The sequence below is a fragment of the Dermacentor variabilis genome, chromosome 3 (assembly GCF_050947875.1).
Source record: "Dermacentor variabilis isolate Ectoservices chromosome 3, ASM5094787v1, whole genome shotgun sequence".
Taxonomy (NCBI): Eukaryota; Metazoa; Arthropoda; class Arachnida; order Ixodida; family Ixodidae; genus Dermacentor; species Dermacentor variabilis.
Window position 1 is genome coordinate 153,630,409 of NC_134570.1, and position 17,605 is coordinate 153,648,013.

At 46.1% G+C, this 17,605-nt stretch overlaps 1 protein-coding gene across 1 annotated transcript in view; it reads right to left on the minus strand.

Annotated features, from left to right (window-relative positions):
- The window catches only part of LOC142576416 (E3 ubiquitin-protein ligase RNF10), a 76,158-nt gene that overhangs the window by 42,578 nt on the left and 15,975 nt on the right, over window positions 1-17,605 (minus strand). Inside the window, exons 6-8 of the mRNA XM_075686547.1 lie at window positions 15,003-15,151; window positions 10,131-10,238; window positions 7,750-7,843 (exon numbers count right to left, since the gene is read on the minus strand). Coding sequence (XP_075542662.1) covers window positions 7,750-7,843; window positions 10,131-10,238; window positions 15,003-15,151 — 351 coding nt within the window. The remainder of the gene's footprint in view (window positions 1-7,749; window positions 7,844-10,130; window positions 10,239-15,002; window positions 15,152-17,605) is intronic.

Here is a 17,605-nt window from a genome sequence, read left to right on the forward strand (position 1 = left end):
AGGTAAGACATTAGGCAGTATAATAGCAAGACCTTGGTGGCACAACCCACCGCCCTGTTCCAAAGGGGACACTCATAACATCCATCCATCCATCCACTACTTTAGGGTTTTTAAAGGGGTACCTAAATTTAAATACACGAGCCCTTTAGCACTTCTGCTTCATTGGAATGCGACCACTACAGCCAGCAGCCAAACTCGTGATATCGTGCAAAGCAGTAGTAACAGCCTAGCCACCATGCCACCGCAGCAGGTTCAGTTTAGGATAACATGTTTCAGAAAGCTGCAATGCCAGGGAAGACCTTTGCACAGTCGACCTTAACAATTTCGTGCCCATACCTATTTCCATTGATAGCCCACTATTGTTGGTTGCAAATTCATATTTTGCCACTTTGCAAGCAATCTTAAACAGCTAGCACTATCCATTGGGACAATTAGAAACTATTTAGTTGGTTTTGCTTTTCCCATTTCATTTTCTACAGCATACATATTTTTAAAGCACTTTCAGAGAAGGGGCATAGTCGTGCGCGAGCAGCACTCTTAGTTTCCAAGACGGCGTCGCATCACACTCATCCACAGAAGTATCACACTTCTATCAATTTTGATGGATTTGTTTTTTGGGCTTTGGAAGCAGCACTGACAAAGAAGGCAACTTTGGTTAACCAGATTTCACAACAGCGTCCGTTCAGCTCATTCAGCAAGGTACTGTGCTGCTACCCCCGCGAAAGACGAGCTACCATCAGTAATTGGCTTTGGTTACAATTTTCAACGACAGAGGGCGGTAAAAGTCCGAAAATAACTGAAGCCCTTTAACGTTTAAAAGTAGCGCCATCCTTTGAACTTCTCCACCGCCGCACGAGCTTTATGCCTTTCTCCCTTACCCACATTCTCCTCCGCCCATCTCTCCTCTTTCCGAATGGGCTACCGCCGTCATGTGACAGTGCGTTTTTCCATTTTTTTTCATCCGAGAAGAAAGCAAGTGCTTTCAGAAGTCTCTCCAGCACCATTTTCGATGCAATGAATGAATATGAGCCCTATTGTACGTAGTTTATGGTGATGGTAGCTTCCATTGTAAGTACATCATTAAGAACAGCGCACTTCCAGGTGCTGTTTCTACTGTTCGTCATGAGTTTCTGCACCTACACTTGCTGTAATCGCTTCAGTGAAAGAAAAAAAGCTTTTTACGCTGCCGTCCGGCAAGCATGATGTGGAGCGAAGAAATATATGGATGCAATGGATCGATCGCGCACACTGCAACAGGCCACTTTCCGCACGCCTTTGTAAGTAGAAGGTTTCTAAATAACACAGTGTATCAGAGGTGTTTAATCCCAACATTTCACACCGCGCAATGTTACCGCAGATGCCATGCAGTTGTGTACCTTGTCGATGCAGTATTTCTTCCTTGAGCAGTTCTTTAATGCATAAGCATTCCTTGGTGAATTCCACAGGAAAGTTGTCCGTCACATAAGAAGTTTAATGCCTTGTATTTGCATAAAAATGCGCACTTATTTGCACAGTTAAAACATTCAATCATTATAATAGGGTAAATGTTGACGATTGGTAGCTTTATAGCGATAAGGAACAATTGAAACAAAAAAAAATTAAAATGATCAGAGGGAACACCCACAGAATACATAGGGCTCCATAGAATATGTATGGAGAAGCAAGAATAGGTGAGGGCCAACTTGAAGGGGTGGGCCAACTTGAAGGGGCAGCCCAACTTGAATGTGGGAGTCGACCAACTGAAATTTGGGGTTAGGCCAACTGATATTTGGGGGTGTGCTTACGCATACCGAGATAACTCCAGTGGAGTTCCTGCATGCTTTTTTATATAAGAAAAAAGGAGTGATACTCAGACTAATGTTGAATTCAGATTGTAGATAATGTAGATCCAGATTAAATTTTTCTGCTCTGTAATGGGCAATCCAATTCCAATGGCAGATTGGGACCAGCCACCGATTTCCGGATCACTATGCGGAGCAAAAATATTTGCTCCACCGAAATAGGCAGATTTGACCGAAGTCCCCGTGATGTATGTCCTTTACCCGCCTCTGCTTACTGTCATGGTCGCCTGTTTCCGGGTGCCGGCAGCTATGGACGACACGGAAAATATGGACGCTACGTCGTGCCATGCATTTCTGTTCCTGCTCCTGGATAGTGAGAGCTCCGACTTGGACACTATAAGTTCCAACTCCACAGATGATCTTTCTGACTTGGAAGAAAAACTAACGCATGGAATGCTGGGATGATCCAGATGGTGGTGGGGGTGGTGATGAGGCCTACCCAATCCACCACTAGTCTAGCGCCCGCATTCCATTTGCAGATTTGGCGAGAGCGATCTCAGTCGGAGCCGACGCACTTCGTTCATGATTAGGCCGAGCGCTCGCGATCTGCCATTGGAATTCAACATAAAATTTGAATTTCTTAACCATGCGTCTTTAGCCGTGTAAAAAAAAATAGTGTTAATTAAAGTGTTAGAATACTGAAGTGTTAAATTAAAGCACCAATTAAAGTGTTAGAATAACCAAGAAACAAATATGTGCACATGTTCGTTAGCAAAAGAAATGGTGTTTTCAGATATTAAAATTCTGTGGTGAGCACTGCATATTCGATCAAAATTTACAATACCATTATTGAGTTTTTTTCAATAATGCTTGTCCGTGACGAATTCTTTTCTGGGCACATGATAGTTAGGCTCATATTGCGGATGAATCTTTTGAGCCTTTGATTACGCGCGATTTCGGCAAAAAGAAGTTGGAGCCGGACAATATACCCTGCATGCTGCTCTACGGTTATCAACCAGAGTGCACAGTCAATGCCAATGTAAGTAATTTTACAGTTTACTGCAAGGCTCTAGGCAAAGCCATCACGCTTGAATGGCTGCTGTGGCTTCAATCACCGCTTCAGTTCGCTTTAACGACATAGCTGTACAACTGAGCAGTTACAGCTGGCGGCACTCAAAACAGATTTGTGGGTTCTATTTCTGATGAACACTTTGAGGCAGCCACATGCTTCACAGCTACTTATGATTCATAAACTGCACTCAGCGCAAACCCGTACCGAGACGTGAACGTGTGCGCCCACATTATCCCTGCCTTGACTCCAAAGCATACATTCCTTTACATTTTTTTCCCCTTATTTCGTTCATAGTGCTTTTTCTTCCTCCCATGGTTAAAATAAGGCTCTCGGATGTAATTTCGATGCGTCAGGAAATAACGAGGAGCTAAAACAAGAACGCCAACCTAAGTCATCGTCATCCCACTCACATTAACGAGTGGCGTCGTCTGCTAGGCTGCATCGAAGGGTGAGAGCAGACGAGAGTGCAAAGCGAGGGAGGGCAGCGAGGTGCCGCTACTATTAATCACTGAGGGGTTTTAGAAGATAACAAGTAACCAAGTATTAAGAGTCATGTAATATATTTTCAGGATCCAAATGACCTTGAAAACATTACGACTGCACAAAAAATTAGGAAAATCTTATACTTTCTTCCGGAATTCGGGGATTAAAAGGTCAACATCTTTCAGTCAGGTTCATTTGCCAACAACTGCGCAGGCTGCCACAGTTTCACGCAAAGAGACGGCTATGAGTCGATCTTGGCATCAAGTTCAGGCCTCGTCAGTAGGGTTGGTACATTTTCTTACATATCTTAAATCAATATATATAACAAATCAACATAACAAAGTTTGTATGTGATTTCAATATAACGAAATTTCACTGCCTCCACAAAGGAATGCCGAGACAATACATGAACGTAGATGGTCAAATGATTGAATACAAGCAGCTGCTTGCAAACACTCCTCTTAAATCATGCTACGGAACAATAGCGACCACCAAAGTGGAGCAGCATCACATTCTAAGTGTGATGAGATCCTATCGCACCCCGCGCACAGTGTGCTTCAGATAGGAGGAAAAATGTGCAAGGGTGAGACAAGAAAGATGGCTGCTTCAGGAGTGCCGCCTTCCCATGCGAGCAAAGGGAAAGAGGAGGAGGGGAGCGAGCTCCCAGTAACGTGATCAAGTGTGCGCAAAGAGGCGGGGAGAGCGGAGTGGGGGTAAGCTGGGGCACGTCTCGGACGTGGCTGCTCATGGATGTAAGTGCAGTGAACACACACGCAGCCGCACACCCTGCTTTAGAGGCAATCTGTCGCGTGTACAAAGAGAGGGCGTGCCTAGACCACATGGCTCCATGTAAGCTGTCTTACTGCGTGTTCAGTATTGGAGATTGCATAACACCGAGTTTCGGTGACCCATTACAGCAAGAGGCAGCTCAAACATTTATCAAAATGAATTGTTTTCTCATACCAATTTGCTTTCTTTGAAAGCCCGGAAATTAGGAAAATTCAGCGGCCTTTTTCTGTGTAAGAAAACTCAATCGGCAACCGTACGTATTTGCATAAAAAGTTGAATTTCAATAGCAGGAAATTTCCATATAACGAAGCAAATTGCCAATTTTACCGATTTTGCTATATTGAAGTTTAAGTGCATTCACATTTTTACAACTTCTAGTCCATAGAACACCATGTATCTTTGACCTCAACATAACAAAGTGTGTTCATACAAGATTTCAATAGCACCACTGCTGCCATGAAGGACTATTGAGACAATAAATGGAAATTTTCGTAGACGCAGATGTTCAAATGGTCAAACTACGTGCAGCTGCTTGTGAATGCATCTCGATAATCACGTGCCACGTCGCCGGGAGCCACTGGGTGGAGCAGCATCATGTTCTGTATCAGTTCCAAGTGTGATAACATCCTATTGCGCCTCATGCCGTACACTTTGGGTGCAAGTAAAAGCGCGAGAGCGTGAGCCGAAAGAAACGTTGGCTTGATAAAGGCAGTCTTCTCGTGCAAGCAAAATGAAGTGGAGGAAGCAAGTGCACATTCAAGAGCAGGGGAGGGGGAGGGGGAGGGGCTGGTTGGCGAGTCTCCTCTTTTAGCGTCGCTGTGGTGTCAGGCTGCATGCTATAGAAGTAATATGCTGCATGTGTGAAGGCTGGGCCAGCCAAGATGGCTTAGCATCTTGTGCTGTCCTCCCCTGTGTTTAGTGCTGGAAGTTACCTAATCTTGAGTTTCGGAGGCCCGTGCCACCGGCGCATTTCATGATAGCGACATCCGAATGCGAGCAACTCTAGTAGCTGGGAAGCTCAGAGTGAAGATGTGAAGTCGATGTGAAGATATCAACAACCCAGCATAAATTCTTTTGTCACCAACTCTCAAATACAACAAAATTATTTTTAGAGCGCAGCTCTTCAGCGCCCGTTCCTGCGTTTCACATCGGCGTCGGCCCTCAGTGTCCTCCCTTGGCGTAACCAAGCAAACGAGCACAGCGAAGGATGAGAGTGAACACGGAGCACAGCGAGAGATGAAAGACGGCGATAGCAAAAGAGCGTGAAGAGGCAAGTAGAGGAGGGTGAACCAGGACCATGAGGTGCAAGGCGGAGGAGGGTATGGAGAAAGCATGAGATGAAAAGCATAGTGCCGCGCAAGATGGGCTCTGCAGCGACAGCCGCTACGAGACGGCGCCAGAGTAGCAGGCCATCGTCTGTTCACTGATGGCATGCAGCGAGTGCGCTGACCGATACCATATATGGAAACAAAGCACTGCGTGAGCAGAGATCTTTTTGCGGCGGCGGTTGCTGTGAATAGCACCCGCGCATCACCCAAGCGCTGCCTCTCGCTATCTCCTAATTAGCAAGGCAGTCACGCCACTTTTCGCTCTCCCAGCAATGTGCTAAACGAGACAGATTGCCCGCATCAGCCAATTTGTCACATGATGAAAACACGTATAGAGCTGCACTCAAATTTCGCATTTTAAAGTATTGTAATCGTGGGTGAATTTTTATCTCATTATCATTTGCCTTTTACAATAGCCCAATAATTCAGATAATTATGCGGCCCCTTCCGCCTAATAAAAATTCATCGGTGAATGTACTTATCTGCATACAATATCGCATTTCAATATAAAGAAATCTGAATATAATGAAACAGATTGCCAATTCACCAACTTCGTTATATAGAGGTTTAACTTTACTAGACAACCGAAAAACCGCTGCTCTTACCGCGGGCAGGGAAGTCTTAAAGGGACATCGAAAAACACTGAATATGTTTTAACTGATAAAGTACAGTAGAACCCCGCTGTTACGTTCCTCACTGCTGCGTTTTCCCGGCTGCTACGTCGTTTTCATCCGGTCCCGGCATAGCTTCCATAGGATCCAATGTATAAGGAACCCCGCTGTTACGTCGTAGCTGTGAAAACGTTCCCGCATGATACGTCGCAACTTAGCCCCCCGAACCCGCCTGGGCTAAAGTAGGCAACGCGCTCCAACCGCCATTTTGGCTTTTGACGAGTTTTGGCCGGGCTTGGCTATGGAACTGGCTGCAAGAAGCCGCACGCCAGTTCGAGAGGCCGCCATCGAATTGGCGTGCGGCTTCTTGCAGCCAGCTCCATAGCCAAGCCCGGCCAAAACTCGCCAAAAGCCAAAATGGCGGTCACATACGACGACTACGTCGCCGTGGATGTTGTTGTCAGTACGTCAGAGTGTCAGAGCATCGCCGAGATCGTTGGGATCTCGGTCGCGAGTGAAGTCGCAGACTGCGATGCACGAGCCGCATGATGCCAAGGAGTTGCCAAATCGTAGCTTTCGAAAAGCCGTTGCGGCTCTGGACCTCCTCCGCAGGTACGTCGCACCTCACAGCGACGCTGACAGCAATGCGGCCTTCCAGGCTATTGAGAAACGTGTGGTGATTTCTGGCGAGCGAAAGAAACGGCAAGCCACAATTCTGGACTTTTTTTTAGGTCCTAAGCGCACTCTGTGGAAATAAATTGTCTATAGTTGAAGCTGCACTTTTTTTCATTCATTTTCAGAGCTTTCCTCACTGTTGCGTTTTCCCGGCTGTTACGTTTTTTTTCCCCGGTCCGGTGAAAAACGTATGAACGGGGTTCCACTGTACTGCTTCGAAACTCTGCTTGAGTTAGTTTCTATGCCATACAGTGAAATCCCAACAATTCAGAATGTCTTCATTTGAATTGACAGGCATTTAAAACTTCTCTGTTGGTCCCAGCAATGTCCTATGTATTTGAATAAAGAAAGACTGCAAATTCAAAATCCAGAAGCCATGCAACGGTTACTCTAAACAATGTTTCTCACTGCTATGGACTGCTTGTTGGACAAACCTGAGCAAAAGGCAAAGGTTTGATGCATAGCTAGATCACGTTACCATGCGCTCACCGGCCCTCCCTCCTAACACGCACTTGATTGCATTACCATGCGCTCTCTTACGGCTCCCATCCTATAGCGTGTCCAATGACGTCGCCTCCAACATTGGGCACGCGGGATTACACACACCAAAGCCACTATGCTCCTCAGCTCACCCTCACACAAATAGACTTTCGTCTATTTGCAGCAACAGCATGACAATGGTTAAAATACGGACTGACCACGTCCCAGGTAAGCATACATGCAAGCACTTGTTTGTTGACAAACTTTTATTTTTTATTATTATTACTTTTTTTTTAGATTTGTGGGACAAAGTCACTTATTTTCTGACACATCCAATATTTCAGACTTTTTTGGCAGTCCCCATCAAGTCCAAATTATTGGTCGGCGACTGTGCATGCACTTCCTTTCCTGATCACTCCTGCTCAGCTTAACTCTGCAGAGAGGCTAGTGTAGCGCCATCAACAGACCCGCCACCAAATGCCAAATGCCCAACACTGTTGGCGCGAAAATTCCCAAGCAGCTGTACTGACCTGAAAGCAGGCTGTGTGTCATGTCAGGCACCAGGTCTCTGGTGTCGTCACTTGTGTTGTTCACAACCTGTTGCTGCTCCCTGTGCACCAGCACCTTTATTGAAAGGGAGTACACAGAAGTTCAGGGAAAAGAAAGCCCAATCTAAAACTTCTTTTAACAAGTATTTTGCATCATGAAAAGAGAAAAAAAAACTTCCAATTCTAACCACTGGCTTCTGTTAACATATGAGCTCGAAACTGAGTTTGTACAGCACAAATGAATACAGTCAAACCCGGCTATATCGAACCCGCAAAAAAACGCCTATCAGTTCGATATAGAGCATAATTCGATATAAGCCTGCTAAATAATTGGATGCCATAAAAGCACATACCATTTATAAAATCACTTTATTGACGAAACTAGCTTAGTTTCGCATAAATTAGTCCTGTATTTTCTTCTGCTTGGGCAATTTCGCTGCCTGCGACGCACGCACTTCCCCACGTTGTCTAAGGAGTCGGAGCAGCTGAGGCCGCAACCTTCCGCATTCGCGCAGAAGCACCGGACTAATGCGAGTGCACCAATCACTTTGGAGGATGTGGGCAAAGGACCGTAGTTGCTTTCCTCAACATGCCTACTTTCATTTGTGCTCGGTACGATGTCGGCGATGTAGTCTTCATTTCCGGGCTCTACCGTCGTCACGAAACCATCATCTGCACTCACAAACTCGTCCACCGTTGATTCCAATGTCCCGGAAATTTTGAAAGCTCGCTCCAAACTTCGGCAACACCGGCAACGGCTTCGTCGCATTCATCAGAATTTACAGTCATCACCGAGCACGCCGAAACCGGCACGTATGAAGAACGCCTCGTACACGGCCGTGCGTACGCGTCGGGCGCCATGGGCACCGGGTTGCGAGTCTAGCCACTTTAGCCCTAATCGTGCTGAGAGTGCTCCTTGGAATCTTGCACGCTGCGGGGACATCGCGTTCGACGCGATTTATGATTTCGATCTTCACGACGAAAGGCGAATTCTGCCGCTTCATCACGGCAACACTGCGGGAGAAGGCCCACGAGGCGCAAACACGATAAACCAGAGAAGCAGCCAGACAACTCGCACTTTCGCCATCTTGCACGAAGAGCGCACAAGAGCCTCTGATTGGCTGTCTGAGCAAGCGCTGTAGGCGGGCCAGGGTCATTTTTTGCTGGGGAGTGTCGATTGATAGTGATCTAAAGAAAGGAAGGACGCTTGATTCTGCAATCCGTGAGGGAGCACGGTGAAGCGTCGTCAGGGGAGAGGGAGTGGGAAGTGAAAGATGATAGAGAAAGAGGGAGGATAATAGACTTCACTATGCGCGACAGGGGGAGTGTCGACGGCTCGCCCGAACAGCCCGAGGCAGCGCAGTCACGGTAGGGAGAGCGGTTGGATGGAGCCGCGCCGCCGGGTTTCCCCGCTACCGCGAGGGAAAGCCAACTTCTGGGGGCACTTTTCCGCCGCTTGACGTTCGATATATCGGGAGTCACTGCAATATTTGTTCGATGTAAGCGTAATTTTTGCTATATATACTCATTGTAACTATACCGTGACCAGAAATTGTTCGATATATAGAATAATTCGATGTAAACGGGTTCGATATAGTCGGGTTCGACTGTATAGGTACACAGGCACTGAACATAAATACATTAGCTGTTTACTTCGAGACATTCTCCTTGTTGTCAGTTGATTGATGACTTATGAAGTTTAACGTCCCGAGGCAACGGTAGATCAGTTCAGGTTATCTCCATGTTCGGTAACGTGAACCTAAACCTAATTGTACTGTAGGATGGTTCCTACTGTGGTCTGTTTGGAATGACGCAGTGCTCTCTTCAGACTGGAGCTACAGAAAGCCTGCGGAGCCAGGCATTCAGCCGCTCCCAGAGCAATTGAACCAGCCACGTTAACAGAATTCTGTCAGATCTACGTCGCACTCGCAGATCAAAGGTAACAGTGCCTCAAAGTGCTCCAAGATGGAGGATGCAGATCTGAATAAACCAGGCAAATGTTAAGATAGCAATTTAAACAGTGGAATGTACAGTTCACAGGTAGGGCATGCTTGAAAGCAACTACTTTCACGTACAATTAGTAGACTAATGCCTCCGCATCCTGCCCCCAACAAAACACTTCAGCTGCACAACCACCAGTGTAGCTACCAGGCCACCAGAGCAGCTTCTAAAGCCGTTAAGCACAACTTACTCCAATCATTAGGAAAGCTGTTTGGGGTGAAACATTAACTTTCGCTGGTGGACATTCAAAGCTTTGGAGGACATAACCATGCACATTGTAGCTACAATACAGAAGCCAGTTGAGAGCTCAAGAGCAAGTCCGCAGGAAAGACAGTCAGCACCAAGAAGCAGCCTTTGCTCACCTCCATGTTGCCCTCGGCGTCCACAGTGAGCTGCTGACCCTGGCTGTTGGCGTTAACGTCCAGTGAACCCACTTCTTTCTCAAGGTCCTGCCTGCGCTGCTGCAATGCCTGCACAGCCCAACAAGGTTTGCAGAAAGTCAGTGAACAACCAAACCTTCCACTGCATGCACTCAACTACACTCGTGACATTTGTCTGTTCCCCTCTGTAATGCTGCAAAGCCCCCGGGGTGGGTAAAAAACGAAATGATGACTATCATTATTAGTCCCACAGCACGTAAAATCTTTCAAAGTACTCGCCCAGACTAGCCGCATGGCCGTGTTTTCACTACAGTAAAGCTGAAGCTCAGTTTCACCACAACCTGGTCACGCTTGGTTGTGTGTGGTTGTATGGAAAGCGTTCACATATTTTTATAGGTAGCCAACGTTATATGAAATAGCTGCAATGATATTGTGTGTGTGTGTGTGTGTAAGACCGCACAACAGCAGAGTGAGCTGTCCAGCGACTAATTATAAAGTGTGATATAGCTGGCAGGTTTGATGTGAACGCAGATGCTGCAGCAGACTCTCGGTTCATCTTTGACGGTTTCCACAGTGTTCGTGACATGGCATACCTTGCACTGAATCAGAACAAAACCACTGTTCGCGGCAGTTACTGCAGGTGAATCGGTGGTAAGCTCGACACTTGACACACTCCTATGTCGTTTGAATCAGCTGCTGTGTGGCCAATATGTCCCAATCAGTCAGTATGATGCCATTAAATGATGCTTATACTTGCTGGCATAAGAGGGCAAGCGTACATCATCCAATTTTCCAAATTGACAAGGTTCCAACCACCAAGATTATACTGCAGCAGAAGTTATACCTTTCCAAACTTAGTTTTCGTACATTCTGGCAACTAAAGTTCTACCGTTATACCTCAATATATTATACTTCAACATAAGGAAGTTCTCAATATAAGGAAATATTTACCTTTTTATTTATAGAACATGGACCACGTAATTTGAACCTCAACATAATGTAGTGTATTATACATAATTTCATCATAGCAAAATTTCACTGTCACCACGAAGGAATACCAAGACAATGAATGGAAACATTTGTGATTGCAAATGGTCATCAAATGAGTAAATTATAAGTGGCTGCTTGCAAGCACACCTGTCAAATTGCACGCGACCAAGAATGACTGTGGAAGCAGGGCAGTGTCATGTCCTGTATAAAGTCCAAGTGCGATGGGATCCTATCGTGCCTTGTGCACTGTACGCTTTGGGTATGATGGAAAGTGTGCGAGGGTGAACCAAGAAGGACGGTGGATTGATAAGTGCCACCTTCTCGTGTAAGCAAGAGGAAATGGGGAAGAAGCAAGCTGGCGCTAATGCAATCAAGCATTAGCAAGGGGAAGAGGAGCAAGTGTGGGGCAGGTTGGTGCGCGTCTTATTTTTTTGTGTGGCCATGGCTGCACGTGGCTGCCAGTGCAGCTGAGTCCACACGCAGCTCGCGGGCCCTATTACAGTGAAGCTGTTAATGGCTACTTTCCCTACTATCGTCCCCGCGTGTAGAAAAAAATCCTAAAGATAGTGCAATGCCGCATCAACCCGTGCAGGTGACACTAACAGCCACAGGGCCAGAGTGGACAGAAAAGTGTGGCCGAATGTACCGACTGGGCTCTGAGGGTCGCCGAGGGCCACAAACTCCCGGACACCCTACGCGCTCCTGAGCCCCCTCACAAGTAATGTTGTAAAAAGGCTCAAGCAATAAATGTTTACCACCACCACCACCACCTCTTCACAACTTCACATCATACCACCGATGTGAAGGTAATATAGACGCAACATGAACCTGTATCTTTCATTGCAGACTCTTGAATTCAACAAAATACAGTCACCAACCGATTTTCCAGACCTCATGAAACCAAAAGGTAGTCCGAAAACTCGATAAGCTCACCCCTCCCCCCCCCCCAAAAAATAATTTATTAGGCTTTGAACAGCTTCAAAAAATCTCTTTATGCCCAGCCTCATATTACACTTGGAGACAATCAGACTTGTTTGGATTTGCGCAAGAGTGATGTCATCTCTGTATACAGACGACAAGAGCATCACCACGCTGACTATGTCCGCCAATGAAGCTCATCATGGAGATTGACGAAACGAGCCATGTTCCTTCACACCCCTTGGCTCTTGCAAAGGCACAGGACAGCAGTTGGTGCCTTGTGGTACATGTGGCATCATTATAAACTGCACTGTAATACGTTTCCCGGGTGCTACATATTTTTCTTGGAAACCAGTGTAACGCATATTAGAGGGGTAGCACTGTTTCGGGGCCACAGTGGCGCAGTCAAGTTCAGTCTTTGGTTTAATACCCCCTTCGAAACATGAATGAACCACACCAACTACGCCGCAAGCAGATTGCTTGCATGTTGCTCGCTGGCTCCTCATTCAGTGCAGTTCTGCAAACAGCTTAATTGCTCACGTTCATCCTTGTTAGATGCACTGAAGTCGTTCCTGGCCACACGGTTTCTCAGCTTCGCTTGACTCGCCACCGAAACGGAAGATGGCTGATCCGGCCGCTGATCATCGGCAATGCACAATGTTGCCAGTGAAAAGAAAGCACACAGCTATAGAGTTGGAAACAAAGTGCTTTTAACCAATAAGACGATCGTCACGAACGTGCTTGCATCAGAGAGCGATGGCGACGACAGCAGCGATGACGCGGTAGCGCAGGCTACCTCAACATTGTCTTCACAGGAGGCCCGGCAGATGATTCAGTCCCTACGAGGCTTCATTCTCGTGAGGAACCTTCCGCTGCACTACGTGAAGCCCTTGGATGTCTTGGCGAAAGATGTCCCCAAGCTTCACGTATAGCGTGCAAGGCTGACGGACATAACCTTTTCTCATGCAAGCCAGCGAGAAGTACGTGGTGAGGTGCTTGTGGCGATCTCTCCTCAACGTTTCTTCTGGATTTCTCAAGCTGACAGGCTGCCACAGCAGCCTTTTCACAATTTTAAAATGGCCCCTTTTGGGGCCACCAAAGTGATGCCTCGACAGTGCTCGCATAGCGCTTGCCGTCCGTGACACCTGTTTGCAGTTGTTATAGCAGTGCCATTCTTTAACGCCGACAGCCGTGGCTTCTTACCACAGTTGGAGTGCCCAGGAAGCAGTTAAACGAGTGAACACAACCAGCAGTCGGGCAGAGAAAGGTGGTGGGGAGGGGCACTGGCCCACCCGCCATTATAGTTTTCTCACATCAGCTCTGCCATCCCCCTATTTTGATTTTTTTTCATGCAACCCATTATAACAATTATCAGTTATAACAATGGAATTTTCTTGGCACTTGAATGTTGTTATAAGTGGGTTCGACCGTATTTTTACTGTTTCAGCAAACAATCGAATGTAATTACTATTTATCTCAGGAACTACATCACACATTTAGAACATAATGTGATAGTTAATATCAACACGCAAAGCTCAACAAATATGTGCAGTTTCATCAAATTTGGTCCAAAAGTAAGAAACTTATCCCAACAACCCACGTCCTCCCTTAACCCTTCCAGCTCTGAAACTTCCTTTAGGCAGATTTCTTCGCTAGATATATCTAGTGTGAAAAAGCACTCAGAAATGGTAGCAAATTTTGAATTTTACGATTTTTAACAAAGTTGTGGATATCGTGTCAAATGACGGCCCCAGGGCTTAAAGGTTGGCAATGAACACCTCATGTTTTCTTTGAAAAACGTACCTTTCTTATATCTTATATTGCAGGGGCTGAAAAAGTAGAATTTTATTTCAGTGAAACATTATGTTGACTCTCGTAATATTTAAACAAGAAAATACTCGACGGGATCTTCAGTTTCTTTATCATCTAGCAAACAGGTTGGGCCCATCAGTTCAGCGAGTCTACTTTGTTTTCATTGATGAAATAACCACATGCACCCAAATCTCTTATGGAGATTTATATAACAGCCCCAAAGAGTAAATATGCCAAAAATAAACAATGCCCACTATGCTTTTAGAAAACATTTCAGCAAACGTGTGAAAGAAAACGAACAGACTAGTCCCTACCTCAATTTTACAACCACTGAGCCCTGGTGGTGCCAAGTTTGTACACTGTCGAATGAGCTATTTTATGAGTAATGAAAACCACTTTGCTTATTTTTTTTTTCTTCGGCTGCATTTCAGCATATTTTTACAGTACAATAAAATTACAAAGCCAGATGTCCAAGCTGTCTGGACATCCTCAAGTGAAATGAGTGTTACTGCTAGTATTGAACAAGATCCTAGTTTGATTTTTCAGCAAAACTGTTGCCTAGCACCATTCGACCTAAACTTCTAGCAATTGCCTCAAGAGTATGCTGGCTTCACGTCGAAAGCGTAACTTTTTCCATTTACTTTGTTTCATTACTTGTGTGGGACGTTTTCTGTAATTCTACCCATCGTTATAACAGATATATCGTTATATGTCGTGTCATTATAAGTGGACTGCGCTGTAATATGTTTCCCGGGTACTACATATTTTTCTTGTGAACCTGTGGAACGCACATTAAAGGGGTTGCACTGTTTTGGGGCCACAGTGGCGCAGTCAAGTTTATTCTTTGGGTCCTTTAGACTACAATGTAATGCATCTTTATAGATAAGAACGATTATACCCAATCAGGTGCTGTCTAAATCAACAATGTCACAATGAGTTGGTGCAGTCTCCCACTCGTGCATCCTTTCTTGTTTACCAAGCTTCCTTTCAAGGTAATAGATTGTTTATTTTTTTTGTTCCCCCCCCTGTGGGGGGGAGGGGGGGAGCACTGCAGAAGTGCAATTTACTAATGCGTCTCAACATATTTCTCTCTTTAGTATCCATTCAACTACATAATGCCCGAATAGCACTTGCCTGCAGGGCAGCCTGCACAAAGCAGGCTTCGGGGGCGTCCCCTTCCTCGAGCAGCTGGGCTCGCAGCTCAGACTCTTCCCTGTCCAACATGGCGCCCAGCTGCTTTGGGCACGCCACCAACACCCTCTGATGGCAAGTCAGCCTGTCCTCTGCACACCAGAGAAAATAGCATGTGCACAATTACACGTCCGTTAGCCATCAAACTTCAATGTAGCCGCACACAATCTTGGCTGCAGATCTGCAGGCAAGGTTGACCTGCAGATCGGAAGGTTACTGCCCATCAATAAGCGAGCCAAGATCACTTTTTTTTTTCGCTTCTGTTTTGTTACAATGTAAATTGCTGTACCAAAATTACGTCACTGTGTGGCCAGGACAGCTGGAACATAACTTGGACATATAGGCGGCGTACAAAACACACCAGACATATCGCTGCCAGCACCGTCTCGTGTATTATTCACCCTGGTATTATGGTGGCACGACAATACTACTAACAGTTGCTGCTCTTAGAGACTGAATTCGACTGATTAGGACAAACCAACTTTCCCCTGTGAAGGTTGAAGATTGGGCGTGTTGGTATAGCATATTGAGGTTAGACTGCACAACATTTTCATGAGACACACGATAGAGAAACACACACCACAGAGTGCTACTAGCAACTATAGTTTTATTCCCTTGTCAGTGGAATAAATACAGGAAGATACTCAAAGAGGGAGAGCGACAAAAAAAAACTTGTAAACAGGGCCATCCACCAATGCCAAGCCGACTTTGTCACGTGGTCATTTGTTGCTGCATTCTCTGTGCCTTCAAGCCTGTGAGGCTTAAATACATAAATATAGTGCACCACCAACAAGTCCCAAATGGTGAATGCCATATATTTACAATGCCATCTGTATGTTGAAAATATGTGCCAATTTTTCAACTCTGTTGCTCAGCAAGAGATGCCAGCCTGTGTGGACACAAGAAATTGTTTTTCATGCCGTAGTCCTTCGTTTTAACTGCACGGCTTGTTTATGCCGACAGCCAGCAACTGCTCGTTCATCCACGTGTGCACACTATGGTTAGCGTTGCTTGTGTCTCATGGGCTGTTTCCATTTGTTGTGCTCACAAAAATTGATGCCTATCTGGCTTATAATTTCTCAAAGGGTCACCACTAGATGCCCGCTCGTTTATTCCTCACAGGGGTGCGATTACATCTGTTCACAGGCTGGCATGCAGTTATATGCAGTTGCCAACTGATTTTCCAGACCTCAGGGGGACTGAAAAATAGCCTGAAAAATTTGTTCAGCAAAAGAAGGACTTATTAGGCTTATAGCAGCTTAACATAAACAATCTGTAATGATGCCCTCACTCGTACCACACTTGGAGACGATCATATTTGCTTGGATTTGCGCAAGTGACATCTCTGTGGTCTCCATATACAGCTGCCAAGAGCATCGCCGTGTTGGTAATCTACGCGAACGGAGATCGCCATGCAGTTCGAAGAAACGAGAAAAGTTTCTTTGCACCACTTGGCTCTCGCGAAGGCACAGGAAGTGGTGTCGAGTACACGAATCCGCAGCCACTCAAACATGTACACAGATGCGACATCTCCTAGACACACTTGCTCTGTGGACATACCATCTGCAGAATGGCGACAAAAACTTAAGAAAATAGAAAATATCGCATCAAGTGATTATGACAATAGTGCTGACTGAAAAAAAAAAAGAGAGATTGTTTCTGTTTTGTCAGCCAAGAAAGAGCGGACATGGCCTCTGAGACTGGAGAATAGCACGCTCTCTATTAAGGGGGGACACGGCTCCTTGCGGCGAAAAAATCGCGAAAAAAATCGATTTTTTGAAAACGAAATTTTCGATATCTACAGCTAATATTCCTTTAATTCACCAAGTTTCGAATCTCGGGGAAGAGTATTTCGTCCGCAATATCAATTTATAACATCACTGTGAGCTGAATTCCGTGCAAAAACAGCCCTTCTTATCGCGGCGCGTAGCTCTTTTTCTACGCGCGCGATCGCAGCCATCTTGGTCTCGTAGGAAAGAGGAGCCTTCCTTCTTTAATTTCCCGCCAAAAGTGACTCCGTCGGCACGCCAATGACGTTGAAATCCGAGGAGCAAAAAAAAAGCCTGAACGCGCGATCCGATTCGTTGACTAGCGCACGTGGCCAAAAACGCGTGCTGTGGTTCGCAGCACGCGACTGCGCGTCTGCGCAGCACGCGCAGACGCGCAGTCGCGTCGCCTGCGGAGTAGGCGACGCGACTGCGCGTCTCGTAGGTTTGTCGGCACATGCCCACCGATGTCCGATCCACCGGGAAAGTTCGCCACGAGGCACAAGTTCGGCAAAAAGAAGAAGCGATCAGCTTATAACTTTCAAAAGCGCTCCATTCCTTCTGAAAGCATCGAGAGTAGCTCGCCGCCAACCGCAAATGATGCCGAAGTAGGCCTAGCCAGCTCACAAATGAGTGAAATCGTTACGGACAGCGGCTGCGTTCGGCGTGACACTGCAATGTTGCAGCGTACGGATTTGTTGCAGAGGGAGATGAATGCTCAAAAAAAACTTCGAGTTCTTGCGTCAACGCCAGCAACAAAGCGGGTGTTGGATTTGCTCA